Here is a 16,851-nt window from a genome sequence, read left to right on the forward strand (position 1 = left end):
TATTCATTCATTCATTCATTATCTGTAACCCTTATTCAGTTCAGGGTCGCGGTGGGTCCAGAGCCTACCTGGAATCATTGGGCACAAGGCGGGAATACACCCTGGAGGGGGCGCCAGTCCTTCACAGGGCAACACACACACACACACTCAAACCTACGGCCACTTTTGAATCTACCAACGTGTTTTTGGACTGTGGGAGGAAACCGGAGCACCCAGAGGAAACCCACGCCGACACAGAGAGAACACACCACACTCCTCACACACAGTCACCTGGAGGAAACCTACACAGACACAGAGAGAACACACCACACTCCTCACAGACAGTCACCCGGAGGAAACCCACGCAGACACAGAGAGAACACACCACACTCCTCACAGACAGTCACCTGGAGCAGGAATCGCACCCACAACCTCCAGGACCCTGGAGCTGTGTGATTGCGACACTACCTGCTGCGTCACCATGCCACCCTTGGCCAGATACTTTCACAGATTTTCCTAAATGTCTGTTGTCATACTTGACAGAAGGACAGTCTTGATGTCTCTGTTGTGTCCAAACACTCCCCTGGATAGTATTGACTCTGACCACTACAGAAATCCCAGCGGCTGCATGACGCAGCCATTTCCTTGGCCTCCAAGATGATTCCCTGCCTTTTTTAAAAGCTTATTCCTGGGGTTTGAGAAAATATACTACACTGGGATCAGGTGAGAACCGTATTTACAGCTGTTTAAAGGAAGGAAAACAGAAGAGATGAATGGAGTGGTGTGATTTTTACACTAATGCTCTCATCTGATCAGACGGGGATGCATTTAAAAGTGTCAACAGTCAAAGTTACTTTCAGATACTATCAGGATACAAAACATGGCTTAATGCTGGGGTTGAACAGTCCCATAGCGACACGTGATTAAAGGGTCCAGTTGAAGAAATAATAATAATGATATTAATAATAATAATAACTCATATAATAACCATAGTGCACTCCTGGGCTTTATTAGTGTAGCATGCTGTGTTTGAAATGGTTCTGGTATTTCCTGGTCTTCTTGGACAGTCAGCCAGTGTGGACAAGGCCCTCTGGAGAGAACACTGTGTGGCTATGTGAGCACATGGCCTGGGAATGGTGTTCCTGCTATTCCCAAAGCCCGTGTTCCACAGCGTGAGCCTCGCTGATGACCGCTCCAGTCTTGAGGCGAGTGCGACAGGCTGTCCACTTGGCCACAGAGAAAAGAAGCACATGGGGAGGACAGAGAGTGTCTCTGAGGGGCTTTGTGTGGGAGGGAGGGGTGAGAGAATCCTGCTGGGGCTTCCACTGAACACACACACACACACACACACACACAGACACACACACACACATCACAGTAAACCGTTATGTACATATACGACAGTATCTAAAGAGGTGTGTAATCTCCATATGAGCACTTGCAATGAACTGTGGTTCTCTGGAGCAGCTGCACATGAGCTCATGCTCCTTATGTGTTCTAGTGGGTAGCATCGGGCTGCGAAGCTGTGGAACGGTGTTCTCTGAAGTGATGGAGCTAGATCCAGCTCCTCTGAGATGAATTGGAGTCATGTTTGTGATCCTGAACTAATCCTCCAACATCAGCCCCAGGGCTCACTGATGAATACGAGGCCGAATGCCATCAAATCCTCACAGAAAATGATTCAGCATTTAGTACTGAGTCTTCTTTTGTTTCTTTGACTCTTCCCTATTCAATCTCAGCAAATTCTGACTTTAGACAAACACCTAAATGAATAATTACAAGAATTACACCCACAGTTACGTCCATAACACCACAGTCTGCACCCATCCATCTCCTTTGCTCCCTATTCTTAATATAGTACACCGAGCAAAGGCCCAGACTGGACAGAGACAAAGAGAGTGAGTCCACCGTCCCTATGCCTGTCCAAAAAGCATTGAACTGCATTGTGGAGGTTAAATGCTTCGCTTCTTGGCTCGAGGAGCTCATCGTTTACTCTAGATGAAGCCCATCCTTCATCCGGCGTCCGAGCCAAGCCACGTCACCGAGCCTGTCACAGGTGATGGTCCAAACTAATGTGGGACTCGCTCATCCATGTCACATGACATTATTCATCTCCGTCTGCATAAGATCCACTCGCACAATCACCTACATACAGTAACTATGTGGTAGTGTCCATAGTGTCTCCTTAAAAATACGCAACATTTAGATCCTTGGTTCCGTTTTAATATGTCTCTACAGTGTCCTTGATATCTCTATATTTCCACCTTAATATATCTCTAGCGTCTCCTGATCATCTCCCTGTAACACCTCTATAACCCCCTCTTAATATCTCTTTGATCTCCACAGTGTCTCGGTATAGATCTGTGTCTGCTTTATTTTGAAAACACATTATTTAAAGATGGTGATATGATATTTTTAAACATGTTAAATGAAATAAACCCTAACATCTTGCCCTCTGAATGGGTTCTGGTGTCATGGTTATATACATGGCTTTATATACGGGAGTGTTTATATTTGTCCTAGACTTTTAAGGTGGTAACTTTTAAGGTTCCAGTGGAAACTAGGAAACTTAAAGAAAGTAATCAGGCGCCGTGCTAGCGCGGCACACTCTGGCAGAGCTCATCGGACAATGTCCAGTCAGACCACGTTTTTTTTTTTTTTTTTTTTTTTCATCAGTAGGGGATCCAAGGCAATGTGGAGCAGCTGTCCAAATACACCCCATGAAGAGCAGAAAGCAGAGCCCTGTTTCTCATCAGTGCAAGAATTACTGAATAAATAAATGGACAGGGGAAAGGGAATGAATGTGCAGGAATGTGGCGGCGAAACAGCGAGAGGGACCCAGACGGTGTTGGACAGAGGAAGAAAAACAGGAGCTGGATATGCAGCCCCCTTTTCCTGAGCCTCTCCAATTCGTCTAATGAGAGCCTGTAGGAACGGCTGGGCTTGGGGCTTTTGGCAGTTAGTGTACAAATCAGGCCTGTCTGTCATTCCTAACTCTGCCCGCTTAAGCGCTGTGCATCGGCGTGGCCTGGGTGTGACGATGCAGAGTTAGCTGCAACACTAATCAGGACTTAGTTACAGTTACTGAAGCTGCATCTGCGACTCTTGCGACTGCAAAGGAACTCACGCTCCTCCTTCTCTGGAATTAGGACTCTGAACTGAGACACAAGCATCCTGTGATTGACAACGATGGAAGCTCATCCTTATGGCAGGATTACAGCCGTCTGAGCCAGTGAGTTTGTCCCTCTAAGGCAGCCTCATCAACGCTAATTGCCGCCGATTCTCAGAGGGACGTCTGCCGGAGCTGGGTCACTGGGATATGAACCGACTGGGCTACAGAGCGTCCTTCCTGGCCATGGTCGCTGCAGATTAGAGCGGATCCATAAGTCATGCCGAGCAGATGGCGGAGACAGGGCCAGCAGCTGGAGCAGTGTGGGTTCTGACGCTGCTCCTTCCCAGGCCAAAGACTCTGGTCTCCAGCCAAGTTCATTAAAGCCCAGGCCTCGGCCGCAGAGGCCCAGCGAGCCTGAGAAACGATCTGAATGTGTCAGTTATGAACAGAGACAGCTCTGCACTCCATCGCTGTTTCTCAGTGTTCATTCACTCTGAAAGTGCTACTTAGTAATGAGCAACATTTAGCTGAGTAACACTAATTCTGAAGGCTCAGAGCAAGTGTGACAGTACAATGATGAATGGGCTTAATCTGAGAGGAGTCCTTGAAGGGGTTCAAACCAAATACTGACTGCTGCCCTGGTCACTGAGCTATTAGCTAATAAATACAACCAAACCTGTGCTAGTGGAACTCTGACCTGAGTTGTCGAACAAAATCCAAGACCAGTCAAACTGAGATAACGGGAAAATCCATTTTCACAAGTCCTTTCGGCTGTCGCGATGATCTGAAGATGTTTAGTACAGCTGTGTTGCTGGAATAATATGTTTACCTTGTTAGCAGCAGAGTTAGCATCTTGGCTTGCTTCTGAGTTCAAGCCCAAAGTCCACCTCAGAGCAGATGTATGTTTCCATCTTCAAGTTGCATGACTAGAAGGCAAGCTTCATAAGCCTTTTTCAAATCTGAACTCTGGAAAATGTCTGGAGAATCCGGACCTGTGTGTTGTCCTTTCAGACATGTAACAGCAGAAAATGATCTTTGTTGAGTGTGTTCTCACAGCTGGAAATGTTCCACATGATTCAGGCAGGAGGCGGAGCATCTGCAGGGTGTGCAGGAGATACAGTGGGATTATCCGGAACATTCCCGGATCTGTTAATACCGGGGCTCACTCGGACAGTGTACTGGGGGGTCAGGAGGATAAAGTCCATGTAAAGTCCGGTACAAATGTCACACTACAGCTCCTCCAGGTAAAGTTTCTGAAAGTGACAGGGTCACTGTGGATGTGAGAAAATGGCTTAATCGTCACTGTAGAGACCACGGCAGTGCTATAGAGTTTGAGAACAAGTGTTTACACCTGATGTAGGAATATTTCAATGATTTACATTGGCTGGAGTGTCCCTTTAAGAGTGCAGACAGACAAACAGACGTTGTCTCCACCTCTACTGGATTTGTGCCAGCTCCTGTAAAGCTTTTAAACAACGAGGTCTAGAGGTGGGGGCAGTACTATGAGTGCTGTGCAGTGCTGTGTAATCTACAGAGACGCTAATTCAGTTGTGAGCTGTGTAATTAGATATGTTTTTAATCAGATACCGTGTATGTGAATGTGTGTATGTATATGTTTGGAAATATTGCAGCTTTGTGAAGTTCAAAAATAAATAAATAATAAATAAAAATTCCCCCATGGTTCAATGAAGCGTATCTTATATTATATTTTAGATGAAGCACCTGCAGCTGATCTGCTTCAGTCCCCTCACCACACACCAGCTACACACTCAAAAAACACAGTTCTACAAGGGGTCGTTAGCAAAGAAAACTATTCTATATAGAACCCTGAGCACACAAAGAAACTTTGCATGATTATAGGTTTCTTGCCTCGTGAAGGGGTTCTTCAGATTGATGGGGAACGTGTTGTAGAGGGTCCTATACATCACCTTTTAAAGAAGGGTTCTATAAAGCATCAAACAATTCTTCTATTGTTATGATATCAGGCTTGTTACAGCACAGGAAGCATTGTTGGTGTCATACAGGACCCTGCTGTAAGTTAGCATTAGTTTTAGTTCAAGTTCAACAAGCTTTACTTTCAAATCAGCTGTACACACAGTAGCACACAGTAAACTGTACACAGTGAATAGAGGCAACGTTCCTCCAGGTCCAGGACCGAACTGCAGCAGAGTACACGAGTGCAGACAATACAGAGAGTACAAATAACACAAACACTAAATAGAGGGCATAGTTCCCATAGCAGCAGTGATGTGATCGATTCACCTGTTTGTAGAAAAATTTAACATTTTGTAAACATCCCATAATAGGTGAACAATCACAGGTAGCAGCCAGAACAGTAAAGGAGTACAGTGTTGATTTACACAGTACTCAAGCAGAAGGTACTGTAGTGTGGGGGATGGATGTGCTACAGTTGTGTGTAAAAGTGGCACTGGGTGAGTTTTAGTGTGTTTTTAGTTTTACTTTTGTTTTCTGTACAGCTTCAAGCTTCAGTCAATCCCAGCTGCAGTGTTCATTTACCACTCTCTTGCCTTCCATTCTGACAGTGGTCCACTCTGGCAGTGAGGAATACAAAATGAGGGCTCCCATTGTTCTGTATTCTTCTGGTGCCCTGCTGTTGTTGGTACTCTATTTTTTTATTATTATTATTATTATTTCACTTACTTACTTTATCCACTACTTGAAAATCCTGAAATTTTAAAGGGAACACGCATCAATGTGGCTCTGAGTAATCAGACAGCAAGAGACAGGAGATAAAAACGTGAGGAAAATGATCACATGTCTGTAAACACCACTGTTCAGACTCTTTCAAGTCTCCTGTTTATATTTTTCAAAGCATATTTTCACCCTCGGTTTTGGTCTTCTAAATCCATATTTACAATCTTAAAAATGACATTAGTAAATAATGATAATGCATGTATCCACTCAATGCATCAATACAAAACCCATTACACTCAAAGAAGCAGGTTGAATGTAGTAGAGCTTCTAAACATGACTGTCCCATATAGGGGACCCACTCTGTGGAGCATATACCAGTTAATTCAGGGACTGAACAGCTACACAGTTCTTGGTTACGTCCGAGTTATACTTCATAGAAAACAATGTGAAAATAACGAATATTCCCCTTCATAAGCAGTGCTTGGTTTTTAACAGTTTCCTTCTTTAAAAACGACCAGATCTGTCCGAGTACTCACCACAGAGCGCAACTTATTGTCCTTCACCAGTTTGAGGGAATTCTCGTAGCAGGATTTTAGGTCCTCGCTTTGGGTCGGGCCCACGTTGCCTCGGGCGATGGGGCCGACGGTGTGGATCACATCTGTAAAAGAAAGCGAGCGAGAGTGAGCTCCTGTACATCTTTAGAAAGTCTTTATAGAGCAGAGGAAAACCGAGGTTAAAGACCAAAGCCTCGAATCACCAGATGATACACTAGTTAGAGCCTGCAGTTCACGCTCGGTAACGACTTGAACGCTCATCAAATGCCAAGCGTATGAACCCGTAATGTGTTTGCCAGCGAGAATCCTCAAACACACAAAGAGCTCGACAAACACAAGCCCTCTAAACCCCATCGTTACACACCGGGAATGAGTATTGGATGAGTGCACGTATGCACCAAGGCGTCTTTAAATTCAGGAGATCTTATCACGCTATGCAAACAGAAGTCCTCACAATGGGAGAACGGGGCGATCTGAATGAGTCCAGCTGGCCTAAATCTGCTACAGTTTGTTCAGTTAATGAAACACTGGCGCAGATAGAAAATCAATTACATCCTTCTTTTTATCCTATCTATTCTTACCATTTTCTCATCTCTGCCCCCTCTTCCTAGCCCACCCTCCTCCGTAGTGCTCTGCATAGTAATGCGCCGGCCTGTCAGTCATTTCAGTTTTTCCGAGGCGGCCAGACCGAGGTATAGAGGCTTAATTGAATCATAGGGGCGATGACAGGAGAATAGAGGGGCTTAAGTACGGGTCCAGTGTTGAAATAACACAGGCCTTTCAGCGCCAGGCCTCAGGGCAGCTTAGGGAAGGCTGAAGCAGCTAGCGAGCGATGTAAACATTGCCGGATAAACTGGCTTTAGCACTTGTAAACCTCTCCACGTTGAGGTGTCCTGGCCTGAGTGAAGCTAGGACAGAATCTACACAGAATCACAATCACCTGCAAGATACAGGTGTGTGGTACTGACCGGGCAAAGAGATTCTGTACTAAACCCGTACAAGGAGCATACTAAACCCGTCTATGGAGCATAAACAGGCTCACTCAGGGATGACTCAGCCAAAGGTGTTGTAGGAATTGCACTTCATAGAAAACAGTGTAAAGATGATGTAAATATAATTACAGTTTTAAACACTGTGCAGTGGTGCCTGTGGTTCTTGATCTAATCCAGAATCCAGATGTTTTCCCACTCTGTGATTTCACGGTAACTGCTCTGTGGTATTTAAAATAACAACTGTCATTTTATTAAATTAACTTTAAGTGTTAATACACTACATTCATGATCGCTAACATCAAAATTACCTCTTGTTTAATCATCTGTAACTGGTGTAAACCCACACTCACATGGACTTTTGGACAGAGTATTGTCCCCAAGAACAGAACAAACCCATCACAGTCTTCTTCAGCTTTTTCCTGATGGAGCTCAGAACCAACGCAGCGCCCAATAAACTCCTCACTCTTCACACGGCTTCAGTTATAGGTTCTTTTTTGTTGAATTAACACCACAGTTTCCATACAACGACAAAAGAGTGTATACTATTTAAATAGCAATTATATGTTAAACAATAATAATAATAATAAACCTTTATTTTGTACGTCTAATATACAGTGCTGTGATGTACAGACAGCTACAGACAAACAGCCAGCTCTCAAAGGTATTGGGTACAAACCTGATAAAAAATGCCATTCCCAGGATCTGACAAAGTGGATTAAGAGGCACCTGCAAACAGCTGATGCCTAATCAATATGATTAATGACTCTAAACCATAGCCTAATACTTACCCTAACTCTATTCTCTATCCTTTACTATACTCCCAACTCTAACCTCCAGAAGGTGGGGAGCTTCAGCACTTTACTCTGATTCTCCTTCAGTTTTAGAACAAAGAGACTGTGTGGATTTAGTGAAACAGCGCCACCTGTGGCTGGGAGTTCACTTGCTGCTTCGTGTGATGGTTTAAAAACAACCAATCAGAATCAATCAGAAACTGTCACAATTATATTACAATGTAAACATGTTAGACACCTACGATGATTATTACGCTTGTATAAATATATACAATTTACATTCGTTCATCCACTGTCTGTAACCCTTATCCAGTTCAGGGTGGGGGTGGGTCCGGAGCCTACCCAGAATCACTGAGCGCAGGTAACGGCAGGTAAAAGGCAGAGATATTTTCTGAAACTGGGAGCACACTAATGGATTTGTACGGAGCTGAGCTTCTCTGGTAATAATTGCATTACTCCCCTTCCTCATGCAAAACTAATCCCTTCCAAACTGAGCAGAGGCAGCTACAGCAGCAGCGCTCACAAGGGTTTCACCACTTTCTCCATTTCAGTTTAACCCTCTCCTGGCCTTGTTCAGGGAAGACGTGCTCGGCCGAAACAAGACTTACACGTGCTGCTTTGCATCAAACCTATGGAACGGATTGGAAAAGGGAAGAGGGTGTGCATTATTTAGCGGGACATTACAGGGGACATTCGGTTCTCCAGCGGCTGAGCAAGAGGGAGACGGAGTGTGGGAGGAGGAGGTAGTGGAGTGAAAGAGTGAGATAGAGACAGAGAGGGAGGGGGAGGAAGGCTGAGTGCTTTTCTCATTGAATAATCTCAGTCTTTATGAATAAACCCCCTGTCAATAATTGATGTGTTTCTCACCACGTTACGTATCAATCCACAAGCGACGAGGCAGCTTTCAGAAGCAGAAAAAAGCAGCAATACACACACACACACACACACACACATCCATGACCTCTCCTGCCGTCGTGGAAAACAGGACACATTTAAGGAAGACAGGTACGCGCGAATGACTGGAAAGATTGAAAAACATGTCGTTCTGGAAAACACAAATAACATTTCTGCATATTAGAGGGAGTGACGCATCCGGTTTGGCGCAGAAGCCTTAAAGCAGAACATCCATAAATCTCACTTTATGGCCTATTAAAGATTGATAATGCCATGACTCATTAATTTGACTTCCCTCACATCAAATAGGCATTTGTGCATTCAAATATTAAATCCCCTTAAATATGGATAATCAAAATCTGCCACCGGGAACAGATGAGGGAGGGATGAGCGGCGGCTCCTTCTCCTCTTTTTGGAGCGCCTTCTGAGGGACCGCTGTGTGAATTCCAGCTCGAATTGAGCTTCATTTTCAGAGCCAAATCTCTCCGTGCACCATCCGGAGTGTTCTGCATCACTGCTGCGCTCCTCGCTGTAAAACCAGGCCTGGATGTGAGTGTGGATTCTTTTACATCAGTTCCTAGACTCATAGGCGACGTGTAGGGGGCGGGTTTGGACCCCGGTTGGACCCCGGGACGCACTTTAATTATTGATTAGTGTCTTAAAGACACTAGGGGGCTGTATAGTAGAGAATCAACAGACAGAGAGTGGGCACAGCAGGGCGCCATGGTCTTATGGCTAGAGAAGTGGGCTTGGAGCTCAAAGGTCCCTGGTTCGTTCCCCAGGACCCACAAGTAAAATGGGTGTGGGGGAAGTGAAGGAACAGCTCTGTCTCCTCCCTCAACATCCACGGCTGAGGTCCTCAGGCGCACAGGGAGCCATGGTCTTATGGCTAGAGAAGTGAGCTTGGAGCTCATATGTCCTTGGTTTGATCCCCAGGACCCACAAGTAAAATGGGTGAAGGAATAGCACAAAGGAACAGCTCTGTCTCCTCCCTCAACATCCACGGCTGCGGTCCTGAGGCGCACAGGGAGCAGCTGAGGGTTAGACGCCTTGCTCTGGATGTTAAGGGAGGAGATAGCTTGTGTCTGACTGGCTCCGCTGGACCTTATGTGAGGAGTCAGTACGTGGTTCCTAAATTGGGAGCACATTTGGACTCATCTACATGAGATTTGTCTCTTCAGAACCACTCTGACTGACCACTGCTGGGTTTGTTTGTGAATGAGGGTCTTCCTTCTGGTCTCCAGGGGTTTTTCTGCGCTGCAGCCCCATGTAGAACCAGTATGATGTGGTCGGTCTCTCCACACAACAGCCGCTGCTGCTGTAGATCTGCTGTAGCACAGTCACACGGTCCCCCCTTTAGAGCGACTTATTGATGAAGGTGGGTGTTCACAAAATGTATGTTCCTCTAAAAAGGGGTCGCAGTGTGAGAAACATTAGGAACCCCTGCTTTAATGCTATGGATGTAATGCCAGGGGTGCTTAAGGCAGCTCTTTTTTGCAGCTGTGTGTGTGTGTGTTCTGGATGCTGGAGTGGACCTTAATGAGGCCGTAACTATGTGAAATATCGTCTCTCCCCAGACCAGCCGGACTGGACCGGTCTTGCACAATGCAGCTATAATGTGCCCAGTTGCTTTCCATGAAAAATGCATGAGTCTAGTGGACCACTGGAGCAGCAACACGCCAATTAGAGTGTGGGCAGGCGCAGGACTGGGCCTTCGGTGAATTCATGAAAGTGGAAGTAGCCGCCATATCGTCCGTGTGCGCGCTCCGTCTTCAAGGGCGACAACAACATGCCGGCGTTTGCTAATCAAACGCGAACGGCCGTGGATCCTGGATCTGTGTCGTGGGCTATAAAAGGAGAGCGGAAAAAAGGAACGCTTGCCGATTTTATGATTACGTGCCGAGGAGAGATTCCCAGCGTTCCCGACGGAGCAAATAAATTCAATAGAAAAGAAACCCAGCGCATTTCATATTTCCTGTGTTTCCAGGCTAAGACCCTGCTTCCTGATGATTGCACGCTCCCACTCTATGCATTTCTGATACACGCTTATTGCAGTAAACAGTTCCCAGGCAAGTGTGCACATGTTTGCATAAAAGGGAAGGTTTGAAAAACCCTGACAGGCGACTCCTTCTGAAGGATTTCACTCTCTCTCTCTCTCTCTCTCTCTCTCTCTCTCTCTCTCTCTCTCTATATATTTCTCTCTGCTCTCTCGCTCTCTTTCTCTCTCTCTCTCTTTCTCTTGCTCGCTCTCTTTCTCTCTCTCTCCCTCTTTCTCTCTCTCTCTCTTTCTTTCTCTCTCTCTCTCCCTCTTGCTCTCTCTCTTTCTCTCTCTCTCTCTTTCTCTTTCTCTCTCTCTTGCTCTCTTTCTCTCTCTCTCTTTCTCTTTCTCTCTCTCTTTCTCTCTCTCTCTCTTTCTCTCTCTCCAGATGGATTGCTGCTTCATTTCCATAGGATGATGGCACATATGCATAATGGAGTAGTTAGTACAGTAGAGAGAGGCTCATTCTGGGTAGTTTTATGATGAATATCCACGAGCAGCAGGAGTCCTTCCTCTCTGACCGAATCTCTAAAGCTCCCACAGACAGTGATTTAAAATAATGATTCAGAATCTGGACATGTTCCGCCACATCACGGACCGACGTCTGACTTCTCTCATTAATCTGTGTTTGCTTTTTCTGCTGATGCTTATATCATCTCTGCATCTCTTCACAAATGTGGTCAGTAGGGGGAGCTGTGCAGTTATGTCTTCACCTCTGACTCCACCTACACGTGCAGCCATTGGCTCACTACTGAACCATCTGTATGAGAAACACTCCTGGCGCTTTCAATTATCGCCCACTAGAGGCTGTCATGAGCCTTGAAAATATAAGGGTCCACACTCAACACAAACGTCTGTGACCCGCTTCGGTCCAAACCCCACGAGCCCCACAGCAGTGTTCTCCCCCTGTGTAAACAGCCCCTGTTCAGAACGCCCGCTTTCAGCACCTGTTCCTTTAAATGATAATGAGCCGCTCGCTGTTCACCCCGACCCCGAGCGCACAGCAGTGAGGAGCGAGGAGCAGAAGCTCTGGTTCGAATCAAATCTAATTTAGACAGAGCACAGAAATCTAACGTGAACACACACTGAACAAAAGACATTTATATCATACACCCTTCAAACAATAAACACTAGTGGAGCCCTGATGGAAGCTGGTGGAGAAGCAAAGACTGAACGACGAGACATTTGCTGGTTCTGGAGTGTGGACTTTTATTAAAGAGAGGGGTCTGTTTCTGTCTGGTTTTATGTGAGAGGTGCTATTTTACATACATCAATTTCTCAATTTTCTGGTGGATATTACACACACTGAGCTGTGGGGGCTTTCTGAAACTCAGATGAGGACTGTGAACACACTGGGTCTATCATCCTAGCAGTGTCGGGTTTAGAAAATCACTGCCACTTATATGTTGTTTTACATTAACAAAGCGCTGCAGCAGGGGGCGCTGGAGAGATCTCTGAAGTGAGGAGAGTTGGGGGCTAAACGTGGCCAAAACATCTTACGTTTAACAAAAAACACTGGAGACACACACACATTGTTCTTCCGTAAACACACACACAGTGTTCTTTCGTAAACACACACACAGTAAACACAGTGGACAACACTGAGGTCGGCCACAATCACAGAGGAAGTGTTCGTATATTATTATAAACACTGATCATAAATCACTGATGTGGTGGTAGTGAGAGGCCTAGCTCTAACTCAGCGGTGATCGTGTGTTGTTACATAGTTAAATAGTATCAACGCGATCATTACAGACACAACCCAGAGCAGGGCCGGAGACTCCCGCTGGACGACGCGCAGGTCACCGGCTCCTGTTTCAGCGAGGCGAAATGTTCACATGCGTCTTCATCCTTCATCCCCTGAGCTTTTATTCGAGGTCACTGCCGGGTGGCGGAGTGTGTTTTAGTGCTCGGTCTCACACTGCCCTGGGGATTAACTGGCTCCCGTAGCCGTGGAAGATGACTTTTCCAGGCCTGCTTTTTCCCAAGCGTTTCCATTTGACTTATCTACTGTAGTCCAGCGCTCGGGGCACTGAGGCACTCGTATTATTCACCTCATAAAGACCTTCAACTGGCCACACTGGCTGCAGCGGCCAGCCCTCGTAATGGAAGAGAGGGAGAGCGGGCGCTGGCTGTTATTTTAAGGTAGCTGAGAGATTGAGTCTCTTTATAGATGTGTTTGTAAGGTGTGATTTTCACGGCAGGTGTTTGTGTGAACTCTGCGTGAACCCTCCACACACTGCTCTGACCATCGGCCGGAGGGGGTCATACTGATGAGGTTATATTATGTATGTGATGCCTCTTGCTTTCTCTCTCTCATTCTGTCTCCCTTTCTCTCTCTTTCTGTGTTCCTCTCTCTCTCTCTCTCTCTCTCTCTCTCTCTCTCTCTCTCTCTCTCTCTCTCTCTCTCTCTCCCTCTCGCTCCCTCCCTCTCTCTGTATGTTCCTCTCTCTCTCTCTCTCTCTCTCTCTCTGTGTTCCTCTCTCTCCCCCTCTCGCTCCCTCCCTCCCTCTCTCTCTCTCTCTATTTCTCCCTCCCGCCCCTCCCCGTCTCTCTCTCTCTATTTCTCCCTCCCGCCCCTCCCCGTCTCTCTCTCTCTATTTCTCCCTCCCACTCCTCCCCGTCTCTCTCTCTCTCTCTCTCTCTCTCTCTCTCTCTCTCTCTCTCTCTGTCAGTGTGTATCTGTACAGCAGTGTGTTGTCACTCCATTGAACACAGTGTATATTCACACAGAGCGGTGCTGGAGATGAAGTCTATAGATGGGACTCTGGTGACCTCAGGCTCATGTGTAGCTGCTCCAGAGTATCCCTTCCCTACTGCACGTCTGTGTCCACGGCGGGCGCACTGTAAATGAGCTGGTCAGAGCTGCGTTCACGTCCTGCACTAATGCTGTTTCTGCAGGTTTCCCCCCAGGGCCCCATCGCTGTGTGATCGAGGTGTGATTGTGAAATAAACTGCGCTGCGTGGATCGGGTGAAGACGCACAAACACGCGTCGAAGCTTAATCATGCAAATGAAGCCCGCTCTGCTCGTAATGTCTTTTGTGAAAAGGGGGCTGGGTTCCTCTTCCTCTCCCCCATGCCTTTATTTTTCCTCCCAGCTCCGAATCCCATTTACATAGATTAATGTGTCTGCTCAAAAGGACACGAACAGACTGAATGCACAAGCAGAACATGGGCACAGGAGCGTGCACGTGGCAGGAACAGGCGGACCGGGAAATGTCGGTCATGTGTTGGGTGGTCAGGATCATAGAGACCATCAGATAAAGGTTAACAACTTCTCTGCAATGTTTCTACAGCTCAGAACGTTCTCAGACGTCCAGCGTTCTGTGATGGTTTATCTGCTGATTATCACCTGAGAGCGATTCCTGTTTAGTACTTATTCACAGTGCCCCCTGCAGGTCAGCTGACTCTCAGCGTTAGGGATATTCAGTATATCATCACTGTCCCGTGAAAAACATGCATCTCCAAAGTAATACATTCACCCGAGGAGGAAAATACCTTCTTAACTTTCAGTGGAAGTCAATATAAAGATTTTACTCACAGTAATTATGGAGCGTTTCTATTGGTCCATTCACGGTGACATTTACACACAGAGTTTTCTAGTAATTAAACATCCTCAAACACAGGTATTTCACTGGACAACACCAATATTCAGAGTGATTAGAATCACTTTATTCACCACTGTGCTCTTTACATTTAAACCAATCCGTGCAGTGAAACACACATTTACACAGACACTAGTGAACACTAGGGGGCAGTGAGCAGTGCTCAGAGCGGTGGGCAGCAATAGCCACAACACCCGGGTAGCGGTTTAGGTGCCTTCAGTAAGGGGACTTCAGTCATGACCTGCCGGCTCTGGGGATCAAACGGGCGAGCTTCTGGTTACACGCCCAGTTCCTCACCACCAGGCCACGGCTGCCCCTACAGTTTTATTACAATATCAAAGTGTGTTAAACGCATCTTGAAATGTACAACAGGGGTCTTAATGAATGACTGTGTTTATTCAACTACAACACACTTTTCCTGAAATATGGGACTATTGTTTATGTTTTTCTCTATTATAAATACAGAAATATAAATATCTACAGTCATTTCCCAGAGCTACACATAAAACTGTGCACAGTCCTGATCTCAACACTGTCAGAGTAAAGATACAGTACATGTACATTATTGATCACTAAAGGTACAGACAGTGTAGTGTATGTTTAAAGGTACAGACAGTGTAGTGTATCTTTAAAGGTACAGACAGTGTAGTGTATCTTTAAAGGTACAGACAGTGTAATGTATCTTTAAAGGTACAGACAGTGTAATGTATCTTTAAAGGTACAGACAGTGTAGTGTATGTTTAAAGGTACAGACAGTGTAGTGTATCTTTAAAGGTACAGACAGTGTAGTGTATGTTTAAAGGTACAGACAGTGTAGTGTATCTTTAAAGGTACAGACAATGTAGTGTAAGTTTAAAGGTACAGACAGTGTAGTGTATCTTTAAAGGTACAGACAGTGTAGTGTATCTTTAAAGGTACAGACAGTGTAGTGTATCTTTAAAGGTACAGACAGTGTAGTGTATCTTTAAAGGTACAGACAGTGTAGTGTGTTTTTAAAGGTACAGACAATGTAGTGTAAGTTTAAAGGTACAGACAGTGTAGTGTAAGTTTAAAGGTACAGACAGTGTAGTGTATCATTAAAGGTACAGACAGTGTAGTGTATCTTTAAAGGTACAGACAGTGTAGTGTATCTTTAAAGGTACAGACAGTGTAGTGTATCTTTAAAGGTACAGACAGTGTAGTGTATCTTTAAAGGTACAGCAGTGTAGTGTGTCTTTAAAGGTACAGACAGTGTAGTGTATATTTAAAGGTACAGACAGTGTAGTGTGTCTTTAAAGGTACAGACAGTGTAGTGTAAGTTTAAAGGTACAGACAGTGTAGTGTATCTTTAAAGGTACAGACAGTGTAGTGTAAGTTTAAAGGTACAGACAGTGTAGTGTCTCTTTAAAGGTACAGACAGTGTAGTGTAAGTTTAAAGGTACAGACAATGTAGTGTATCATTAAAGGTACAGACAGTGTAGTGTATCATTAAAGGTACAGACAGTGTAGTGTAAGTTTAAAGGTACAGACAGTGTAGTGTGTCTTTAAAGGTACAGACAGTGTAGTGTCTCTTTAAAGGTACAGACAGTGTAGTGTATCTTTAAAGCTACAGACAGTGTAGTGTATCTTTAAAGCTACAGACAGTGTAGTGTATCTTTAAAGGTACAGACAGTGTAGTGTATCTTTAAAGATACAGCAGTGTAGTGTGTCTTTAAAGGTACATACAGTGTAGTGTATCTTTAAAGGTACAGACAGTGTAGTGTATCTTTAAAGGTACAGACAGTGTAGTGTATTTTAAAGGTACAGACAGTGTAGTGTATCTTTAAAGGTACAGACAGTGTAGTGTATTTTTAAAGGTACAGACAGTGTAGTGTGTCTTTAAAGGTACAGACAGTGTAGTGTAAGTTTAAAGGTACAGACAGTGTAGTGTATCATTAAAGGTACAGCAGTGTAGTGTATCTTTAAAGGTACATACAGTGTAGTGTATCTTTAAAGGTACAGCAGTGTAGTGTCTCTTTAAAGGTACAGACAGTGTAGTGTATCTTTAAAGGTACAGACAGTGTAGTGTCTCTTTAAAGGTACAGACAGTGTAGTGTCTCTTTAAAGGTACAGACAGTGTAGTGTATCTTTAAAGGTACAGACAGTGTAGTGTCTCTTTAAAGGTACATACAGTGTAGTGTATCTTTAAAGGTACAGACAGTGTAGTGTATCTTTAAAGGTACAGCAGTGTAGTGTATCTTTAAAGGTACAG

The 16,851-nt window shown here is 45.1% G+C and overlaps 1 protein-coding gene across 2 annotated transcripts in view; it reads right to left on the bottom strand.

Annotated features, from left to right (window-relative positions):
- Positions 1–16,851, bottom strand: part of macrod2 (mono-ADP ribosylhydrolase 2) — a 1,000,902-nt gene that overhangs the window by 312,710 nt on the left and 671,341 nt on the right. For both annotated transcript variants that reach the window (XM_066680090.1, XM_066680089.1), the window contains exon 6: positions 6,283–6,404. In XM_066680090.1, the coding sequence (XP_066536187.1) occupies positions 6,283–6,404 (122 nt within the window). The remainder of the gene's footprint in view (positions 1–6,282; positions 6,405–16,851) is intronic.

The sequence above is a fragment of the Hoplias malabaricus genome, chromosome 8 (assembly GCF_029633855.1).
Source record: "Hoplias malabaricus isolate fHopMal1 chromosome 8, fHopMal1.hap1, whole genome shotgun sequence".
Classification (NCBI taxonomy): domain Eukaryota; kingdom Metazoa; phylum Chordata; class Actinopteri; order Characiformes; family Erythrinidae; genus Hoplias; species Hoplias malabaricus.